Source organism: Thamnophis sirtalis, unplaced genomic scaffold, assembly GCF_051295495.1.
Source record: "Thamnophis sirtalis isolate CommonGarterSnake01/CBP01778 unplaced genomic scaffold, rThaSir2_p1.2 scaffold_13, whole genome shotgun sequence".
Classification (NCBI taxonomy): Eukaryota; Metazoa; Chordata; class Lepidosauria; order Squamata; family Natricidae; genus Thamnophis; species Thamnophis sirtalis.
In genome coordinates this window covers 47,648,539-47,666,020 of record NW_028261393.1, presented here as the reverse complement: position 1 = coordinate 47,666,020, position 17,482 = coordinate 47,648,539, and the positions used below count along the sequence as shown (strand labels likewise).

The 17,482-nt window shown below is 44.3% G+C and overlaps 1 protein-coding gene across 1 annotated transcript in view; it reads left to right on the top strand.

Annotated features, from left to right (window-relative positions):
• Window positions 1–17,482, top strand: part of SRPX2 (sushi repeat containing protein X-linked 2) — a 31,836-nt gene extending 14,354 nt beyond the window's left edge. Inside the window, exons 3-11 of the mRNA XM_087727888.1 lie at window positions 5,508–5,591; window positions 9,054–9,245; window positions 10,761–10,937; window positions 12,347–12,473; window positions 12,562–12,683; window positions 13,780–13,959; window positions 14,860–14,993; window positions 15,129–15,250; window positions 16,023–17,482. Of these exons, the coding sequence (XP_087584014.1) occupies window positions 5,508–5,591; window positions 9,054–9,245; window positions 10,761–10,937; window positions 12,347–12,473; window positions 12,562–12,683; window positions 13,780–13,959; window positions 14,860–14,993; window positions 15,129–15,250; window positions 16,023–16,203 (1,319 nt within the window). The 3' untranslated portion in view covers window positions 16,204–17,482. The remainder of the gene's footprint in view (window positions 1–5,507; window positions 5,592–9,053; window positions 9,246–10,760; window positions 10,938–12,346; window positions 12,474–12,561; window positions 12,684–13,779; window positions 13,960–14,859; window positions 14,994–15,128; window positions 15,251–16,022) is intronic.

The window sequence follows — 17,482 nt, the reverse complement described above, 5'->3', positions numbered from 1 at the left end:
CCCAATGCAAGCTCACTCTCACAAAGTAAATATAGTTTTCCCCACCCCACAGCTTTCCTGTGGTCACAGGAACAGATGCTATATTTTTGTAAAAGTTTCCATGCCTCGCTTCAGGCCAACGAGAGAGTTTTTGGCAAATGGTCAGTCTACAGCAGTTAGACACCACAAGTCAGAGGGGGAAAAATCATTCCTCTTTTCCTTCCTGAGCAAATTTTGCCTGGGTGCCTTATTAAAAATCCATCCATTGCTCGGTTGACACAGCTAACAAGCAAATATTTTCTGGGGGCGCCTTTCTTCCCTCTTTGGTGGATTACAACGTTTTGGAAACATTGCTTGGTTCCATATGCATGAGAATTAAAAGATAATGCCTCTCTTTTAAGCCCCCGTTTTCTAGACTAAGAAGGGGTTTGCTGGGTCAAAGCAGCTTCATCATCCTCTGGTACCCAAGCTGTGCTCTTCTGATTAACAGAGAGCTGATTAAATGATGCTTAATCAATTCACTGAATAATCAGATTAAGCTGCTGCCACCGCTGTAGAATTCAGTGGAAACTCTGCCAAGTCAGTGGGATAGCAAGAACTACAGTGTCCCAATTCTCCGGAAATACTAAAATAGAATTTCTGAGTCACTATGTTCTGATTTAGGCTTCCCCAAAAAGCACAAGGCAGAGTCCTGGTCCCCAAAAAACGCTTTTATTAAACAAATGTGAATTCCTTTCATTCACATTCAGCAAAGGCCTGGTAAACAGTCTTTCAAAAGAATATTTATGAGTACAGACCTTATCTAGCTTGGAAAGCTGCCCTGTAAATATTTTCCAAATGAGGTGCTGTGCAAGGAAAGACTGGGCACAGAGTCTCTGTCATTCAAGGACAGATCTTCACACTCCTGAAACAAATCTAACGACCAAACGAACAAATTGTTTCCTACAAAAGCCCATTCCCCTTTCACTCCTCGTTTATTTCCTATGTGAAGGGCCAATTTATTTATTTATTTATTTATTTATTAGACTTATATACCACTTCATAGGGCTTTCACCCTCTCTAAGCGGTTTACAAATTTTTTAGCAAATCGAGTCAGCAACTTGCCCCCACAGTCCGGGTCCTCATTTCACCCACCTCGGAAGGATGGAAGGCTGAGTCGACCTTGAGCCGGTGAGATTTGAACCGCTGAACTGCAGATCACAGTCAGCTAAAGTGGCCTGCAGTACTGCACCCTAACCACTGCACCACCTCGGCTCCTTTCACTTTTGACCTGTGACTTTACTCCCAAGTTTGCTTTGATTTCTGAGTTGTTCTTTTCTTCTGGCAGTTCTGCGCATGCGCACACTGGGAACAGGCTCTAGCAGTCCTCTGCCTCACTGCTGTCTAGCTCCTTAGGCACCTAATCGCTCCCAGAGGCCTGGGATGCAGAGTCCTCGTCCAAGCCTTCCCTAGCCTCCAGGTCTGGCCCATGTTCCTGCCCAACCTCGTCGCTGTCCAACTCTGTGGCCAGGCCTGCTGGCTGCTGGCGGGCCACAACACTTTATCCCAAAGGTGCTTTTTTCAAGAGGCAACTGGACTTTCTGATTTTTCTTTGAAGATGTTTCATTTCTCATCCAAGAAGCTTCTTCAGCTCTTCTTTGGGACAACCATGACCTGGATGACGGAGACTCTCCATAGAGATTCTGAGTCACTGTTTTCACCAAAGAGCACACTTATTGCAAAAATGCCACTTTATCATTGTCAACACACCTTTAATCCAGGGGTGAAATCCAGCAGGTTCTGGAGAACCAGTAGCAGAAATTTTGAGTAGTTTGGAGAACCGGCAAATGCCACCTCTGGCTGGCCCCAGAGTGGGCAGGGAATGGGGATTTTGCAGTATCCTTCCCCTGCCACGTCCACCAAGCCACGCCCACAGAACCAATAGTAAAAAAAAAATGAATTTCACCACTGCTTTAATCTAGTCTCCGATCTAGCCAAGTAGGTATCCCTGCCTTCCTCAGTGACTTAGTTCATCCATGAGAACATAAGGGATGGTATCACTGCACCAGTAGCTCTGAATAAAATCTCCTCTCTCGCCCGCTTCAATACTTTGATTGCTGTGCTTTTTTTCCCTTTTTGACTTGTCTACAGTATTCCTCTCTAAGATTGAGGAATAAGGTTCTTCTCTTCAAGATCTTGAAGGAGATCCTGCTTTTGACTCAGTCCAACTCAATCCTGCACATCACTTCCAAGACTAAGCTGGAGCCAGAGAGGAGAGACCAATTTCTGCATTCCATAGAGGAGACTCTGTAACGACTGTATTTATGAATTCTATTATGTATTTCTCAAGAAGGCTGACTCAACCCTTTCCTTGCTGGTAAAGCAGACACCAGACATTCCCTAAAGGCCAGTGGCTTAGAAATTGGACACCAGAGGAATTTTAAGTGGGAAACCAACGAGCCATGCACTTTCTAAGATCTTTGATCCGGGTAGTAGTGTCTAGAGTAGAACTTTCTCTTCATCTCTCTCTGGTTCATCTGCTCCTCTCTTCGAGCTTTGGAGAACATCTTAGCCAGAACAAGCTAGAAAAACAAAACTGCGGTTAGATTCCCCAAACAATAAAACAATACTTTTATTCCGATGAAGCAAGACGGCATGTTCTCGAGAGTTTCCAAACCTTTCTTTTTTTTAAAATGGTTTGAGTAGCATGCTTTGTAGCCCTTATGGAATTGCGCTGTGATGTTCACCCTTGGATTTGTGGCATTCAGCCGACACCGAGCTTCAGCGTCCTTCCACATAGGAGCACAATGAGACTCACGATGAGTCTCTCAAAGCAAGCCAAACATCTGGCATTTGGCTTTAACAGGCACACAGTTTCAGGGTTACAGCAAAAATAAAACACGCCTTGTTTCAATCACGTGTAGCTAAAATTAGATGAAAAGACACGGGACCACTTGCAAGAGGAAATGGCAATGACTCCAGAAAACAGAACTGGCCATAGAGAGGATGAACTGTATTGTGCGGAATGGGAAATAACCCAAAGGAAACGTGATGTCATTGGGTTAAATGCCATCCGCCAGTGCTTCCTCATTCACTCCAAATCGGTTGCTGCGATTTGCAATGGAAATTATTTTTCTCCCTTGTGTTCTGCTGAACTTCACAAAAGTGACAAACTTCACAAAATTGCCTTCAGAGTCATACATCAGTGAGGCAAACGAACAACTGGAGCTTGTTTCCAGTGTGTGCATATCATCTAGAGGAGCAAAGGATAAGGGACTTCCTTTGTTGTTGTTGTTAGTGTCCGACCCATCGCGACCCCATGGATAATATTCCTCCAGGCCTTCCTGTACCCTACTATCTTCTGGAGTCCATTTAAGCTCATGCCGACTGCTTCGGTGACTCCATCCAGCCACCTCATTCTCTGTTGTCCCCTTCTTCTTCTTTTACCCTCAATCGTTCCCAGCATGAGGTTCTTCTCCAGTGGGAACTTCCTTCTCATTAGGTGACAAAAGTACTTAAGTTTCATTTTCAGGATCTGGCCTTCTAAAGAGCAGCCAGGGTTGATCTCCTCTAGGACTGAACAGTTTGATCACCTTACAGTCCAAGGGACTCGCAGGAGTCTTCTCCAGCACCAGAGTTCAAAGGCCTCCATTCTTTGGCACTCAGCCTTTCTCATGGTCCAATCTTCACAGCCATCCATTGCAACTGGGGAAACCATAGCTTTGACTATACACACTTTTGTTGGCAGGGTGATCTCTCTGCTTTTTAGCATGCTGCCTAGATTTGCCATAGCTTTCTTCCCTAGGAGCAAGCGTCTTTTAATTTCTTGGCTGCAGTCCCCATCTGTGATCATCTTAGAGCCCAGGAAAATAAAATCTGTCACTACTTCTGTACCTTTAGGGACTTCCTTATCCCTAAACAAAGAGCTCTCCTTCTGTGCCTGGTTTTGCAGAACTTGCTAACCCCCTTACGTGGTTTGTGGCTTTGCATAGTGTGTGAATCCAGCCAATGGGCTTAATCGGCTATGGTTAAGCAAACCACACCTTGGCACAGCAAGCCGATCCAGGCATTGGAAAGGAGCCACTTGGAGAGTCAGGAGCCCACGATGTGAGCTCCATGAATAGATTAAAGTTCTCCCTCCACTAACTCTGTTTCCAAGTCACGCCTGTGGCTTCATAGATAAGAATGCATTTAATCTACGGTGGTTGCTGGGGGGAGGGGGGATGATATTTCTCCAGGACTTCTTTTCTGAGAAGATTTGCTCTAGCAACAGCTCCCTGTTGAAATGTGCAATACATAAGAAAAAGGCAAAGGTTCCCCTCGCGAATATGTGCTAGTCGTTCCCAACTCTAGGGGGCGGTGCTCATCTCTGCTTCACAACCGAAGAGCCAGCACTGTCCAAAGACGTCTCCGTGGTCATGTGGCCGGCATGACTAAATGCCGAAGGGACACGGAACGCTGTTCCCTTCCCACCAAAGGTGGTTCCTATTTTTCTACTTGCATTTTTACCTGCTTTCGAACTGCTAGGTTGGCAGAAGCTGGGACAAGTGACGGGAGCTCACTCCATTACGTGGCACTAGGGATTCGAACTGCAGAACTGCTGACCTTTCTGATTGACAAGCTCAGCATCTTAGCCACTGAGGCACTGCGTGGAGATAGTGGTCCCCATTTCGTAAATCTTCAATGTCCACCTTGCTGTTTTTCTTTAGGATAACATCTCCTGGTTCCCAGTTACTGACTGCTGAAGGTCAATCTCCAATCCATTACATTAAACTCATTTAATTCAACCAGACCCATAAATTATGTCTTTCCTCGGAATAGGGAGACATTCCGGCAGGTTGGATAAAAATCGATGATTTTTTTAAAAAAGAATTTTTAAAAATCAGATTTTTAAAAATTTAAATCAGATTTTTTTAAAACAAATTATCAAATTTATTTTGATAAAATGCTATTGGAGTAAAAATCTACCTAAAGATAATTTTCTATTTAAGATACATTAATAATTTAGTTTATTCAGCGTGAAAGGGAGCTTAGTTATGTAGCATGTGGCTGTATATTCTGCCATATTGGGACTGTCGGTGAGTTCAACAGGGGGTCAGAAGAGGAGCCAGCTGCTCTTTAAAAATTATGATTTAAATAGAATCGACTTAAATCAAGTCTTTTTACTAGTGATTTAAATCATGATTTAAATTGACCTGATTTAAATCAAATCCACCCTGCCTTCCGGTGACACCGATCCCCAGCAGCACTTAATCGTACAAGGCTATTGGACATGGACAATTTTGAGGAAGATCTTGTGGCGCAGTGGTTAAATGCAGCACTGCAGGCTACTGCTAGATCAGCAGTTCAGCGGTTCAAATCTCACCGGCTCAGGGTTGACTCAGCCTTCCATCCTTCCGAGGTGGGTAAAATGAGGACCCAGATTGTTGGGGGCAATATGCTGACTCTCTGTAAACTGCTTAGAGAGGGCTGAAAGCCCTATGAAGCAGTATATAAGTCTACTGCTATTGCTATTGCTATTGCTATTATGGCTTCCCTTTCTCCCCCAGGGTCCAGATATTCCACGGAAGAAAGTCAAACTGAGGACGTATACCTCACGGAAGCTCCCAGTGACCCTGCTCCAGATTATCAAGGTACCCAACTGCCATTCTGAGTTTTATTGTTCTGAGACCCCAGCAGGGACACAACTGGTCCTTCCACCCCGTTGGAGTGAACATTCATTTCTCTATGTGGGGTCATCAGGAGATAATCGCAAGGAATTAAATTGCAGGTAGACTTGGCCATTTCAAGTTCTTGGCAACATTGCTCTAGGTCAGGAGTGTCAAACTCAAGGCCTGCGGGCTGGATCCGGCCCGCGTGCTGCATAGATCTGGCCTGCAGGGCCATTGTGGAAACAGTGAAGGACTGGCCCGTAGTGCCTCTGCAGCGAAAACGGGTTCCCGATCTCTGTTTTCGGCTGAGATGGCCTCGTGCATTTCGCTTACAGAGCACTTGAGCCGCCATAGGCACACACACACACCCAACACAAGTGATGTCAATCTGGCCATGCCCACCCTGGCCACCCCTCCCAGAGGTCAAACACAATCCTGATGTGGCCCTCAATGAAATCAAGTTTGATCCCCTTGCTCTAGGACAGTGTTTCTCAACCTTGGCGACTCTAAGTCCTGTGGACTTCAACTCCCAGAATTCTGGGAGTTGAAGTCCACAGGACTTCAAGTTGCCAAGGTTGAGAAACACTGCTCTAGGAGGTATTGTTAAGAGCCAAGGTGGCGCAGTGGTTAGGGTGCAGTATTGAAGGCCACTTTAGCTGACTGTGATCTGCAGTTCAGCGGTTCAAATCTCACCGGCTCAGGGTCGACTCAGCCTTCCATCCTTCCGAGGTGGGTGAAATGAGGACCCGGACTGTGGGGGCAAGTTGTTGACTCAATTTGCTAAAAAATTTGTAAACCGCTTAGAGAGGGCTGAAAGCCCTATGAAGCGGTATATAAGTCTAATAAATAAATAAATAAATTGTCATCAAGTAGATCTATTAGGACAGTGATGGGCAACCTTTTTGGCGTGGTGTGTCAAAAATCGGCAAAAAATCGAGCATAACTCCCGTTGTGTGTCACTTCGACAAAAACATAAGACTCTCTGTGCCGGCCTGACTGGAGAGAGGCGCGCACTGTTCCCGCGCTCCTCTCCTGCGGGTCCTCCCTCGCCGCGCTGATGACGTGTGTGCGCACGGCACGCACGCCTTACCAGCAGCCCCTGCGCTCAGAAAGGGGCGGCGGCGATATAGTAAGTGAGTGTGGGCGGGGGAGATCACACGTCCCGTCCCCCCGTTCCTCCAGCACAGATTCTTTCATCCTCGGTGGCCGTGTAGGAGCCGAGGATGAATCGCATGAAATCCTGTGCGTGTCACCCCAAATGGCTACGCGTGTCAGCACTGACACGCGTGTCATAGGTTCGCCATCACTGTATTAGGACATGCATTATTTAGGCTCTTGAAAATGTGAAGCTGGCTTTATCCTCAAGTTTACAACGTTGAGGTAACTTTCTCCTATAGCCATGATGGCAAACCTATGGCACGCATGCCACAGGTAGCATGCAGAGCCCTTTCTGTGGGCACGTGCATCATTGCCAGTTGCTCTTCAGGTTTCTGATGCTGGTCTTTGTGGGCACCAGAGTGCCGGAAAACAGCCTGAAAATGCCCCCCAAAATGGCCAAAAAACAGGGCATTTTTCAGGGCATGTTTGGCCTCAAAAACGGCTGGAAAATGATGTGAAAATGGCCCAAAAAACTGACTGAAAATAGCCTAAAAACAACCCCAAAAATGCCCCAAAATGCCCTAAAACAGGCTGTTTTGGGGGCCATTTTTCAGGCCAGTTTCTGGTCGTTTTGGGGGCCAAAATGGCCTGAAAAACAGGCTGAAAATGGCCCAAAAATGTCTTGAAAATGGGCCCAAAACCTCCCAAAAAAACAGACATGCACATGATAGCCAGCTGGTCTTTGGGTTTTCAGTGCTCTGGCGTGTGCATGCACACACATGCATGTGCATGTGCATTCTGATTTGGGTGCTCGGTGCCAAAAATGTTCACCATCACTGTCCTATAGCTATTGATGATGTAAGTTCTCACTTGGAATTTCCTTCTTGGAAGATGACCAGGACAGGAGTGTTCCTTATGACCACCATAAGTAGACTTCCTTCCTTCCCCTAGATTAACACCCCAGCCGACCATGGGATCCTGTGGGGAGCATCAGTAGTTACAATTTGTGGCTGGAAAGCTCCAGCAGAAAAGTAGAACTGATCTTCAGAGGCAACATTAATAATCCAGACAAAAGCCATTTACTGTGGTTCCCAAATTCAAAATGAAATGTCCAATTAGGGACAGATGGTCGGGGAAATGTTAAAGCTATGGCCAATTCGTTAAATCTTTGTTTTCAGACCAGGGACATTTTTAAAGAAGAATAATAGAAATCTGTTAAGCAGGCAGGGAGCACTTTCCACTTATCAACACGTTTTGACATATCTCCATATATTGTGGTCAGGAGTTTGCTCCTTGATTAGCTAAAGCCATGATTCATAGACTCGGTCAAATCCATCATCTCCTCTTGCAGGAATTTCTGGTCAGAATAGACAATCTTCTATAAATATAAAAGGCAAATACCAATCACTCATCATAAAATCTCCAGAACGGTAAAGCCTACAAACTTGAAATTTGGAACGTATGTTCTTCTTGGCTTCTAGGCGCTCGCTAAGAAAGGATTTTCAAAATGACCATCAGATCATTAATATTTCTTATATGGTAATTAACACGCTCTGATGCTAAGGAGTTCTACTCTCCCTCCCCACCTGAAAAGAACTCTGTTCCAACTGCCACTTGCCTTATATTAACGCGTTCTGATGCTAAGGAGTTAGACATTCTACTCCCCCTCCCCACCTGAAAAGAACAGTTGCCTCACATTCCGTTACCTCAGTTCAAACTGACAGACGTTCCACTCCTTCACTCAGGAGCGGTTTGGGGCTCCTTACAGTACTAAACATCGGTACCTCACCAAAATGTCTATGCCTTCCACGTATGGAACTGCTTCCGGACTCAAGGCGGCAGAAGAGATATTCCCTTATGTGTTTCAATCACCGGCCACTGAGCCAATTTCTCCTGCATAGCCCAATCACATGGTTTCATCACGAAGTATGGGTATCCAGCTAGTAAACTAATATAGTGTGAGGAACTAATGGTCATGAGAACCCTTCCTCTCTTTTTCTAGTGTTATGGTGGAACCATTATCTACTTACTTCTACGAACCCTACATCCAGCCTTTTCCAATTTTCATTCCATCCATAAATTGCAATGAAATGAAGCTACACCATACAAATAATGAACCAAAACGACAACCTGTTATAATATTGACAACATAGGACACAATGGACCTACACAGAGTAGGAAAGCATGATTTGGCCATCACTGTAAAGAAAACCTTGTTTTTCAGCTCCATCTCTTTTTATCAAAGCTGGAGCAATCACTGATAGTTCTACAGAAGCAAATGATGCTTGAGATCATAAGAGATCTTCTACATGATCCTTTCTTTCTCTCTTCCCCCTCTCCCCTTAGTTCCTCGGTGGTGTCATCCACTAATCATTTACAATGGGGAGGCTACCTGCTATTCACCCCGTGGAGGAAATTACCACAGCAGCCTGGGGACACGCTGTGCGCTCTCCTGCAACCGTGGGTATCGCTTGATCGGCCCGAGGTCTGTGCAATGCTTAATGAACCGCCACTGGTCGGGGATTATCTACTGTAGACGTGAGTATTAGCTCAGATTCCCCTCCAAAGTCAGACCCCACCAACACCAGGATAATCCATTATCAGTTGGATGGGTGCTATCAAGCCACCAAGAGACGTATCAAAAGTTTGAAGTCTTGCAAGTTAAGCAGACAAGAGCTTGGCTTATGGATTATAATAAACCATAATTTGGCTGGACTAGAAGACCTCCAAGATCCCTTCAAGCTGTTCTGTTGTTGTTCTGTTCTGCTAGTTTTCTATTCTATATTCTATTCTATGGTCTATTCCATAGCCTATTCTATTCTACTCTACTCTAATTTTCTATTCTATATTCTGTTCTTCTGTTCTATTTTATATTCTATTTTCTACTTTATTTTATATTCTATTCTATTTTATATTCTATTTATATTCTATTTTATTTTATATTCTATTCTATTCTATTACTTTATATTCTATTCTATTCTATTTTATTTTATATTCTATTCTATTTCTATTCTATTTTATATTCTATTCTATATTATATTAAATTCTATTATTTTATATTCTATTTTTATATTCTATTCTATTTTATATTCTATTCTAAAATATTCTATTTTATTTTATATTCTATTCTATATTTATAATATAAATATTATTCTAAAATAATATTCTATTATTTTATTTTATATTTTATTTTATATTCTATTCCCCTCTATAGCAAGAATATTCTATAGAGGGGAAATAGCTCAGATTCATACACTACAGATATCACTATGGATATCTAAAATCATAGTATAATTTAGCACAATGTCTGGGCAAAATTAACTGGTTCTTTAGAAAAATAATTGAACTACCGGTAATCCTTTTTCCAATCTTTCCTGGAATATGTCGGCCTTAAAATTGCATTGTCCCATTCATTCCTGGTCTTTTCAGAAAACTGGAATAGAGCCAAAATCATGCCACCGGACTCCTAAAGGATGGAATTTAAGCCCTTTGCAACTGGATGAAAACGTGGAGGAAATGTCTCTAGTAATGGTCTCCCAACTATAGAATGAAGTGCTAAACAGGCTTGAATCAGTATATTTTCATTGCAAAGTGAAGGCTTTGGCTTTGGGTACAAAGCATCCTGAAAAAGAGAGAACAGAAAATCAAGGAGGTATTGCCACAAGAATGCTGGATTGTGGTTAGGACCAACTTCAAGTTCATTGTAGGAGATGACCAGGTTGAACCTGAAGGCAGGGTCAAATGCATCATCAATCTGGAATCTCTATGTTGCCATAAGAGACCTAAATTCAGCCCTGCTTGAAGTTCGTTGACTTTTATCTGGTGCCAATTTGCCTTGACTGCCTTGGTTCTTGTGTATATTGGCATGAAATACACTTCTAGTACTTTTGAATTCTATCCTGCTTCCTGATTTCTTTGCATCTGACATTCATCCTGGCCCAGTTGTTCAGTCTCGATACAGTCTGCTTTGCCGCAATTGGAGAGGAGGATGCTAATTCCTTACAAAGTGGGATATAAATCAGTAACGTTTAAATTCTCTCTCTCTCTCCGCAGAGGTTCGATGTTACACATTGCCAGCATTTCAGCACGGGTCTTACCACTGCTCCAATGGGGTGAAGATTGATTCTCACTGTCACTACACCTGCCAACTGGGGTATCAACTGGAAGGTGACCGCACCCGTGTGTGCATGGAAGAAGGGCGCTGGAGCGGTAGTGTGCCAATTTGTGTAGGTAAATTCTCACCCTTCCAGGGCTGTCCTCCTTCCAATCCTAGTCCAAAGGAAGGAGTCAACTTGGCCCAACCATGGCTTATAAATGTGAAGCTATTGCTCCAAACTTGAGCCGAGCATCTTTATTTCTCCAAAGCTACCTATCGTGCTTCCCCCAAAATAAGGGGTCTTATTTTCTTTTGACCCCCTGAAATAAGCACTTGGCCTTATTTTCGGGGAGGTCTTATTATTTTTGAGATACAGGAGTGTGGTCACTTCATGGCTGCTGCTGTGTTGCAATATTTTCACGGGAGGGCTTATTTTAGCGCATGTGCTCAAAAGCCCGATTGGGCTTACTATCCAGGGAGGTCTTATTTTTGGGGAAACAGGGTATGTCCCAAAGGTGCTTTTTCAAAAGGCAACTGGACTTTCTTGGTTTTTTTTTTTCTTGAAAACATTTCACTTCTCATCGAAGTAGCTTCTTGGATGAGAAGCAGAATATTTTCAAGCAAAAAGCCAAGGAAGTCCACTTGTCAAGTGTGGGAAAATCAGAAGTCCAGGCGATGAATATAAAGATTTATTGCAAGCTTATGCTCTCTATGAGAATCTGAACTATTAACGGTTGAAGCAAATTGGCGGTGGATAAGAGTCAGTGGAATTCAAGGCGGACTGAACTTAGATCTTTTGTGAGCATGAAAGGACTTGAGACTAATGACGTATTTGACCCCTCCCTCGGGCTCAGCCTGGACATCTCTTACACCAGTTGCCTTTTGGAAAAGCACCTCTGGGAAAACTATGACCTGCATGATTGAGAATCTCCATAGACACCAAAGCCACCTAGAACTCCAAACTCAACTGTGGTGACTGCTGGGATATAACTATCGGGGGGGGGGATGCTGAATATCTGTCATACTATCTCTCCTGTACTCCAAATCCACTAAAACAGCTTTGAGTTGACCATGGTCATCCTTAAAATACCAACCTCAAAATAGAAAACACCATATGAGGCAATTGGTGGACCTGCTCACTGACCTAAGAGGCACAACATTCACATTGTTCTGCCCAGCAATATTTGTTCTTATTTGCCATTTTTAAACCCTTGAAATATCCAAGTGTTTTGTCATTGGGGAGAGCTACAAAACCTTCAAGACACCATTCTTTTGTTCAGTGTACAGATAATTCTCACTTAATAACCACGATGTGGTCACTGAGCAAAACATCACAGGATAGATTGTGGTTGATGCCACGTTCCATTCAGTCATTAAGCGATTCACTGCAGGTCATTAAGTGAGAGGTGATCTCAACTTGCCATTTAAGTGCTAAACAGGCAGTCATTAAACAAGGTGCCTTTGTATTGAATCAGCATGGAAATAATTAACAATTCTTTTGCTGCTCCTTTCCGTGAAATTCTCCTCCCGTTTTCCCCAAAAGACACAGAACCTCCTCAAATCCGCTGTCCGGATTCTCGAGAGCGAATAGCAGAGCCTGGCAAACTGACCGCCAGAGTTTACTGGGATCCACCCCGCGCGAAGGATTCTGCTGACGGCATCATCAAAAAGTGAGCTCAGTGGGGACGTCGAAGGGTTCCAGTAAGTCTATTCTGTGATCTCCTATGCTAAAAAGTCTCTCTGTCGTTGGGAGTTCAGACTGAAACGCCGGGGCCCAGAACCAGGATCCGAGTTTTCAGAAGGAGAACATCTTATTCGCTATGCTGTCTATGACCAGGCGCACAACCGAGCCACGTGCAAATTTTTGGTGAGGGTCCGAGGTAAGGAACAAGACAAGGAGTCCAAACCACCCTAAAAGAAATATCTTCTCAGATTTGACAGAAGTTCCCCTTTTTTCTTCAGGTTGCTCTCATTACTTCACATCCCTCTGGTCAAAATTGTTTTGTGGGGTCCCATAATTGGATTCCTACATTGTGTTAAGCCATAGCATGGTAGAATAGCCTACTAACATGGTATAGTGAATATACTGGAGTAGGAGATCCAGCTAAAAGGTCTACTTCAACCATGGAAGTTCAGTGATGACCTTAAGCTCATCAAGAACTTACCGTATTTTTTGCAAAAAAAGGGGGTGGTGGAAATGTCTATGCATCTTATAGAGCAAATGTTGCTGAAGCCCTGCCCACCAGCTGTTTTCAGCCCCTCCACGCCCCGTTTTTGGCCTGTTCCAGGCAACAATCCCCGCCTCCTGGAATGGGTCAAAAATGGGAGGCGCGGAGGCCAAAAATGGGGCACGTGGAGGCGGCAATAGGTGTAATCTGCACAGCTGAACAGCTGACTGGCGATATTCCGGCAGGCCGATCCAACCGCCAATCAGCTGCTTCTGCTCAATCAGGCTGCGATAACTTGCTGAAGCTGACCAGACTGTTTGCTGCAAGGACGCTAGCCAGATGAATACCAATGGATGCTGGGAGGCAGAGGAATATTTTTTTTCTTGTTTTCCTCCCCAAAAGCTAGGTGCGTCTTATGGTTTGGAGTGTCTTATAGTGCAAAAAACACGGTGACTTGTGTCTCACAGGATTGTCATTATCAGGGAAGAAATGAAAGAGAACGTGCTTTAAATACCACCTGGAGCTCCTTCAGAAAAGAAGGGTGTCTGTCTACAGAATGAATACATTAATAAAATGGTTGGTTTGGTTCTGGCCAATAAGGGAGCCCAACCTGATATTTGTAGCTTGCTTAGTCACACTTTCCAAAAGTTACAGATTTCAAGAAACAGGACATGACTACAGGGAGTCCCCTGTAACTATCTGGGAAGGCACCTCTACCGCTTCTCCGAGGGTTTCTTCTGAAGGGTTGGGTTTCGTTGAGTCAAGGAATCCTTCTCATTTAAGGCCACTGACTTTCCCCCTTCTCCAGTGAGTCGCTGTCCCACCTTGAAGGCGCCCGAACATGGATATCTCAGCTGCAGTTCAGCAGGGAACAATTATGGTGCCATCTGCGAATACCAGTGCAACGGAGGCTTTGAGCTAGAGGGGACCCGTTCACGGGTCTGCCAGTCCAGCCGCCAATGGTCAGGTTCTCAGGCCAGGTGTACCCGTGAGTGAATCTGGGATTTGAGACGGTGGGGGGCATGCAGGAGGACACAAAGGACCCTCGGCGATTCATTTTTAAGACCCCGTATCCAGCTCGGAGGCTGCTTTCCTCTTTAGTCTGAAGCAGGTCCTGATAATCGGAAAAGCAGTCGAGTGGAGCCAAAATTGGTGGCACTGAAAGGGTCAAATTTCTCCCTGCCAACTTATGATTTTTTGAAAAATTAAAAATGGTTTGTTGGATAAGTCAACACTAAACCACCACTAGCAAACAACAGTGGGCTTTTGGGTTGCTGTCCCACATAAACTTTTCTGATGGCACAGTGGTCAGAGTCCAGTACTGCAGGCTGCTTCTGCTGACTGCCGGCTGCCTGCAATTTGGCAGTTCGAATCTCACCAGGCTCAAGGTTGACTCAGCCTTCCATCCTTCCGAGGTGGGTAAAATCAGGACCCAGATTGTTGGGGGCAAAAGGCTGACTGTAAACCGCTTAGAGAGGGCACTGTAAAGTGGTATATAAATCTAAGTGCTGTTGCTATTCCTTTCAACACAGCATTTAGTAAAACATGGTTGGATGCCAGGATTAGAGCCATTCAGATAACTGATATGGAACAGGGGAAGGAAAAATTAAAGGAACCAAAGAATCCCAAAGGTGCTTTTTTTTAAAAAAAGAGGCAACTGGACTTCCTAGTTTTTTCTTTGAAGATGTTTCGCTTCTCATCCAAGAAGCTTCTTCAGAGAAGCTGCAGGGCTGAAGAAGTTTCTTGGATGAGAAGCAAAACATCTTCAAAGAAAAACCAGGAAGTCCAGTTGATTCCTGAAAAAAAGCACCTTTGGGACAACGTGAATGATTGAGAATCTCCACGAACCGAATAATTCATCTCTGCTCTGTCCTCTTTTTCCCTCAAGCCATGCAAATCAATGTAGACGTCAACTCTGTCGCAGGCCTTTTGGATCAGTTTTATGAAAAGCGCAGATTGCTGGTCGTCTCGGCTCCCGACTCCTCAGACCGCTACTATAAGATGCAGAATGCCATGTTGCAAGTAAGACTGACCAGGGGACTTGAGGACCTCCAAGGTCCCTTCCAGCCCTTATGTTTCTATGTTCTTCCCCGGTCCCTGCTGTCCTCCACAATTACAAGGCGCCTTGTAACTCTATGGTTTGTTTCTCCATTGCAGCAAGCAACCTGTGGGTTGGACATGCGTCACATGACCGTGATTGAACTGGTGGGTTTGCCACCTCGTGACGTGGGGCGGATCCGGGAGCTCCAACTCTCCGAAAAGATAGTGGAAGAACTGAGGTGAGTGGAAACCAAACTATGATAAGCTGAGTCCTGTATAGCCAGGGGAACCAATTAGAAATCTCATTTGCCATCGGTCAAGAAAAGTGACCGTAATCAAAAAGTTTTTAAAAACTTTTTAAAAAGTTTTAAAAAATTTAAAAATAAGTTTATAAGTTTAAAAAAGGAAACAGAAGAGAGTATTTGTAGCTCAAGCTTAAACTGTGAGTTCTTGGTGCTCTCTGAGCTTGGTTGTTTTCTTGCAGATGTTTCATTACCCAGCTAGGTAACAACTTGAGATGTTCTTCAGATGTTCCCTAGTTGAGTAATGAAATGTCTGCAGGAAAACCACCAAGCTCAGAGACCATCAAGGACTCCAACGCATACTTATGGATCTCCCGGTCACCAGGTAATAGTGAGAAACGTCGAAGTGAGAAGACCTCTCCAGAACCACATCTGGGCTCTCCAGAAGGGTGCAGTCCTTTTTTTATTCTAGTCCTGCTCATCCTTGGGCAACTTTAAGAGATGTGGACTTCAAGTCCCGGAATGCCCCAGCCAGCATGTCTACGATGTCCACCTATTCTGTGTTGTCCACACACCTTAAAAGTTGCCACAGTTGAGAAACACTGTTTTAGAGAGCAACCCATCTAGGGGTCCAACTAACCTAAGACCTTCTCCCACCCAGCAACTGAACTTCACATGCAACATCTTCTCTTGATTCTTTGCTATCTTCACTGAGAACGCTTAGAGCCAATGGCCTAATCAATATTTCTTTGAAACCTTATTTCTGCAGGCAGCTCCTGCACCTCAGTCATTCTCGTTTCAACGTAGTGTTGATTGACAAAGACGGCACCGACCGTGACCGCTACATCCAGCCAGTGACGCCGGATGAGCTGTTCTCCTACGTGGATATGTACCTGCTGAGCACCCAGGAACAGTCACAGCAAGAACAAAACAGGGACATGTGCGAGTGACAAGGAACTTCCTGGTTGCCTTTGGCCAACAACGTCAACCCAACGGTCTTGTTTCCCATTAGCCAAGGTGGTTAGGGGTGAAACCCGAAAAGCAACCGTTGGATTTCAGTCAAGGTGGCAGCAGAAGTTTCTTTTCTGACCCTGTAAGCAGGAATGCAGCGCTTTCTTGTGGCCTGGTTAATATCTACCCATGTTGGAGGCACTATTCCAAAAGAGATGCTTTCTCAAATGTACAATTTTTTTCCCCATAAAAAGAGCACTTAAGACTCTTTTTGCCTGGATCATAATTCTCTTCACCCTAATAAAGCAGGAAGTTGATGGGTGGATGTGGATGGGTTTGGTCTCCAGTTCCTACCCACCTCAACCCGAGCATGACCAAGGATTTCCAGAGTTGCGGTTTAACATCTAGAGCACTTCAGCGCAAGACCAGCTCCAGCCAAGGATACCGCTGAGATAACTGGTGTAGAACAAGATCTTCTGATTTGTCCTTCCTGCTTTCTTCTTAGCTTCGCTCTTCTTTGGGGACATGCTCAAAAGATAGGGCTCACCAAAAACTAAGTTAGCTTAATTGCAAACTCACGGACTACCCCGTTTTCACCTACTATCCTGGTCAAATAACAAGCCAACATTCCTGCGTTTTGGGCTCTATAATCAGAGATGAACCAGGGCTAAAATCAGAGGGCTTCCAGTTTCTTTCTATCCTTCTGTGGTGGGTAAAATGAGGTCCCAGGTTGTTGGGGGCCCCGCTTAGAGAGGGCTGTAAAGCACTGTGAAGCGGTATATAAGTCTAAGTGCTGTTGCTATTGCTAAAATAGTCAAGCTTACTATTAAAAAATAGGTTTTGCAACGTGGATATGAGGTCAGAGAAAGAGACCTTCAAAAAGACAAAAGGGAAACCATGGAAGCAAATCTATCTACAGGTGCCTATTTTGCTAGGAGAACATCAAGGCTACAGACAGAAGAAACTCAATGCAAAAGGGAAGCTCCTTGTAACTCCACATTTCCCAGATGCTTCTCCATAGCGGCACCAACAACATAGCATGGACTCCTCAGAGATCAGATTGACCTCTTCCCCTTCCCCTGGTAATTTTTAGGAAGTTCTGAAAAAGGAGAGCTTTGTAAAAGCACATTTCAATATGCCTCTTGTTATTTATTTCTCATGGCGTGGGAGATTTGGCTTGTTTGCTGATTTGATTTGGTTGTTTTCTGTTCTGACGTTGTAACTGCTGTGCATCGTAAGACTGAAGGTTAAAAATCAAATAAATTCATTAATTTGTAA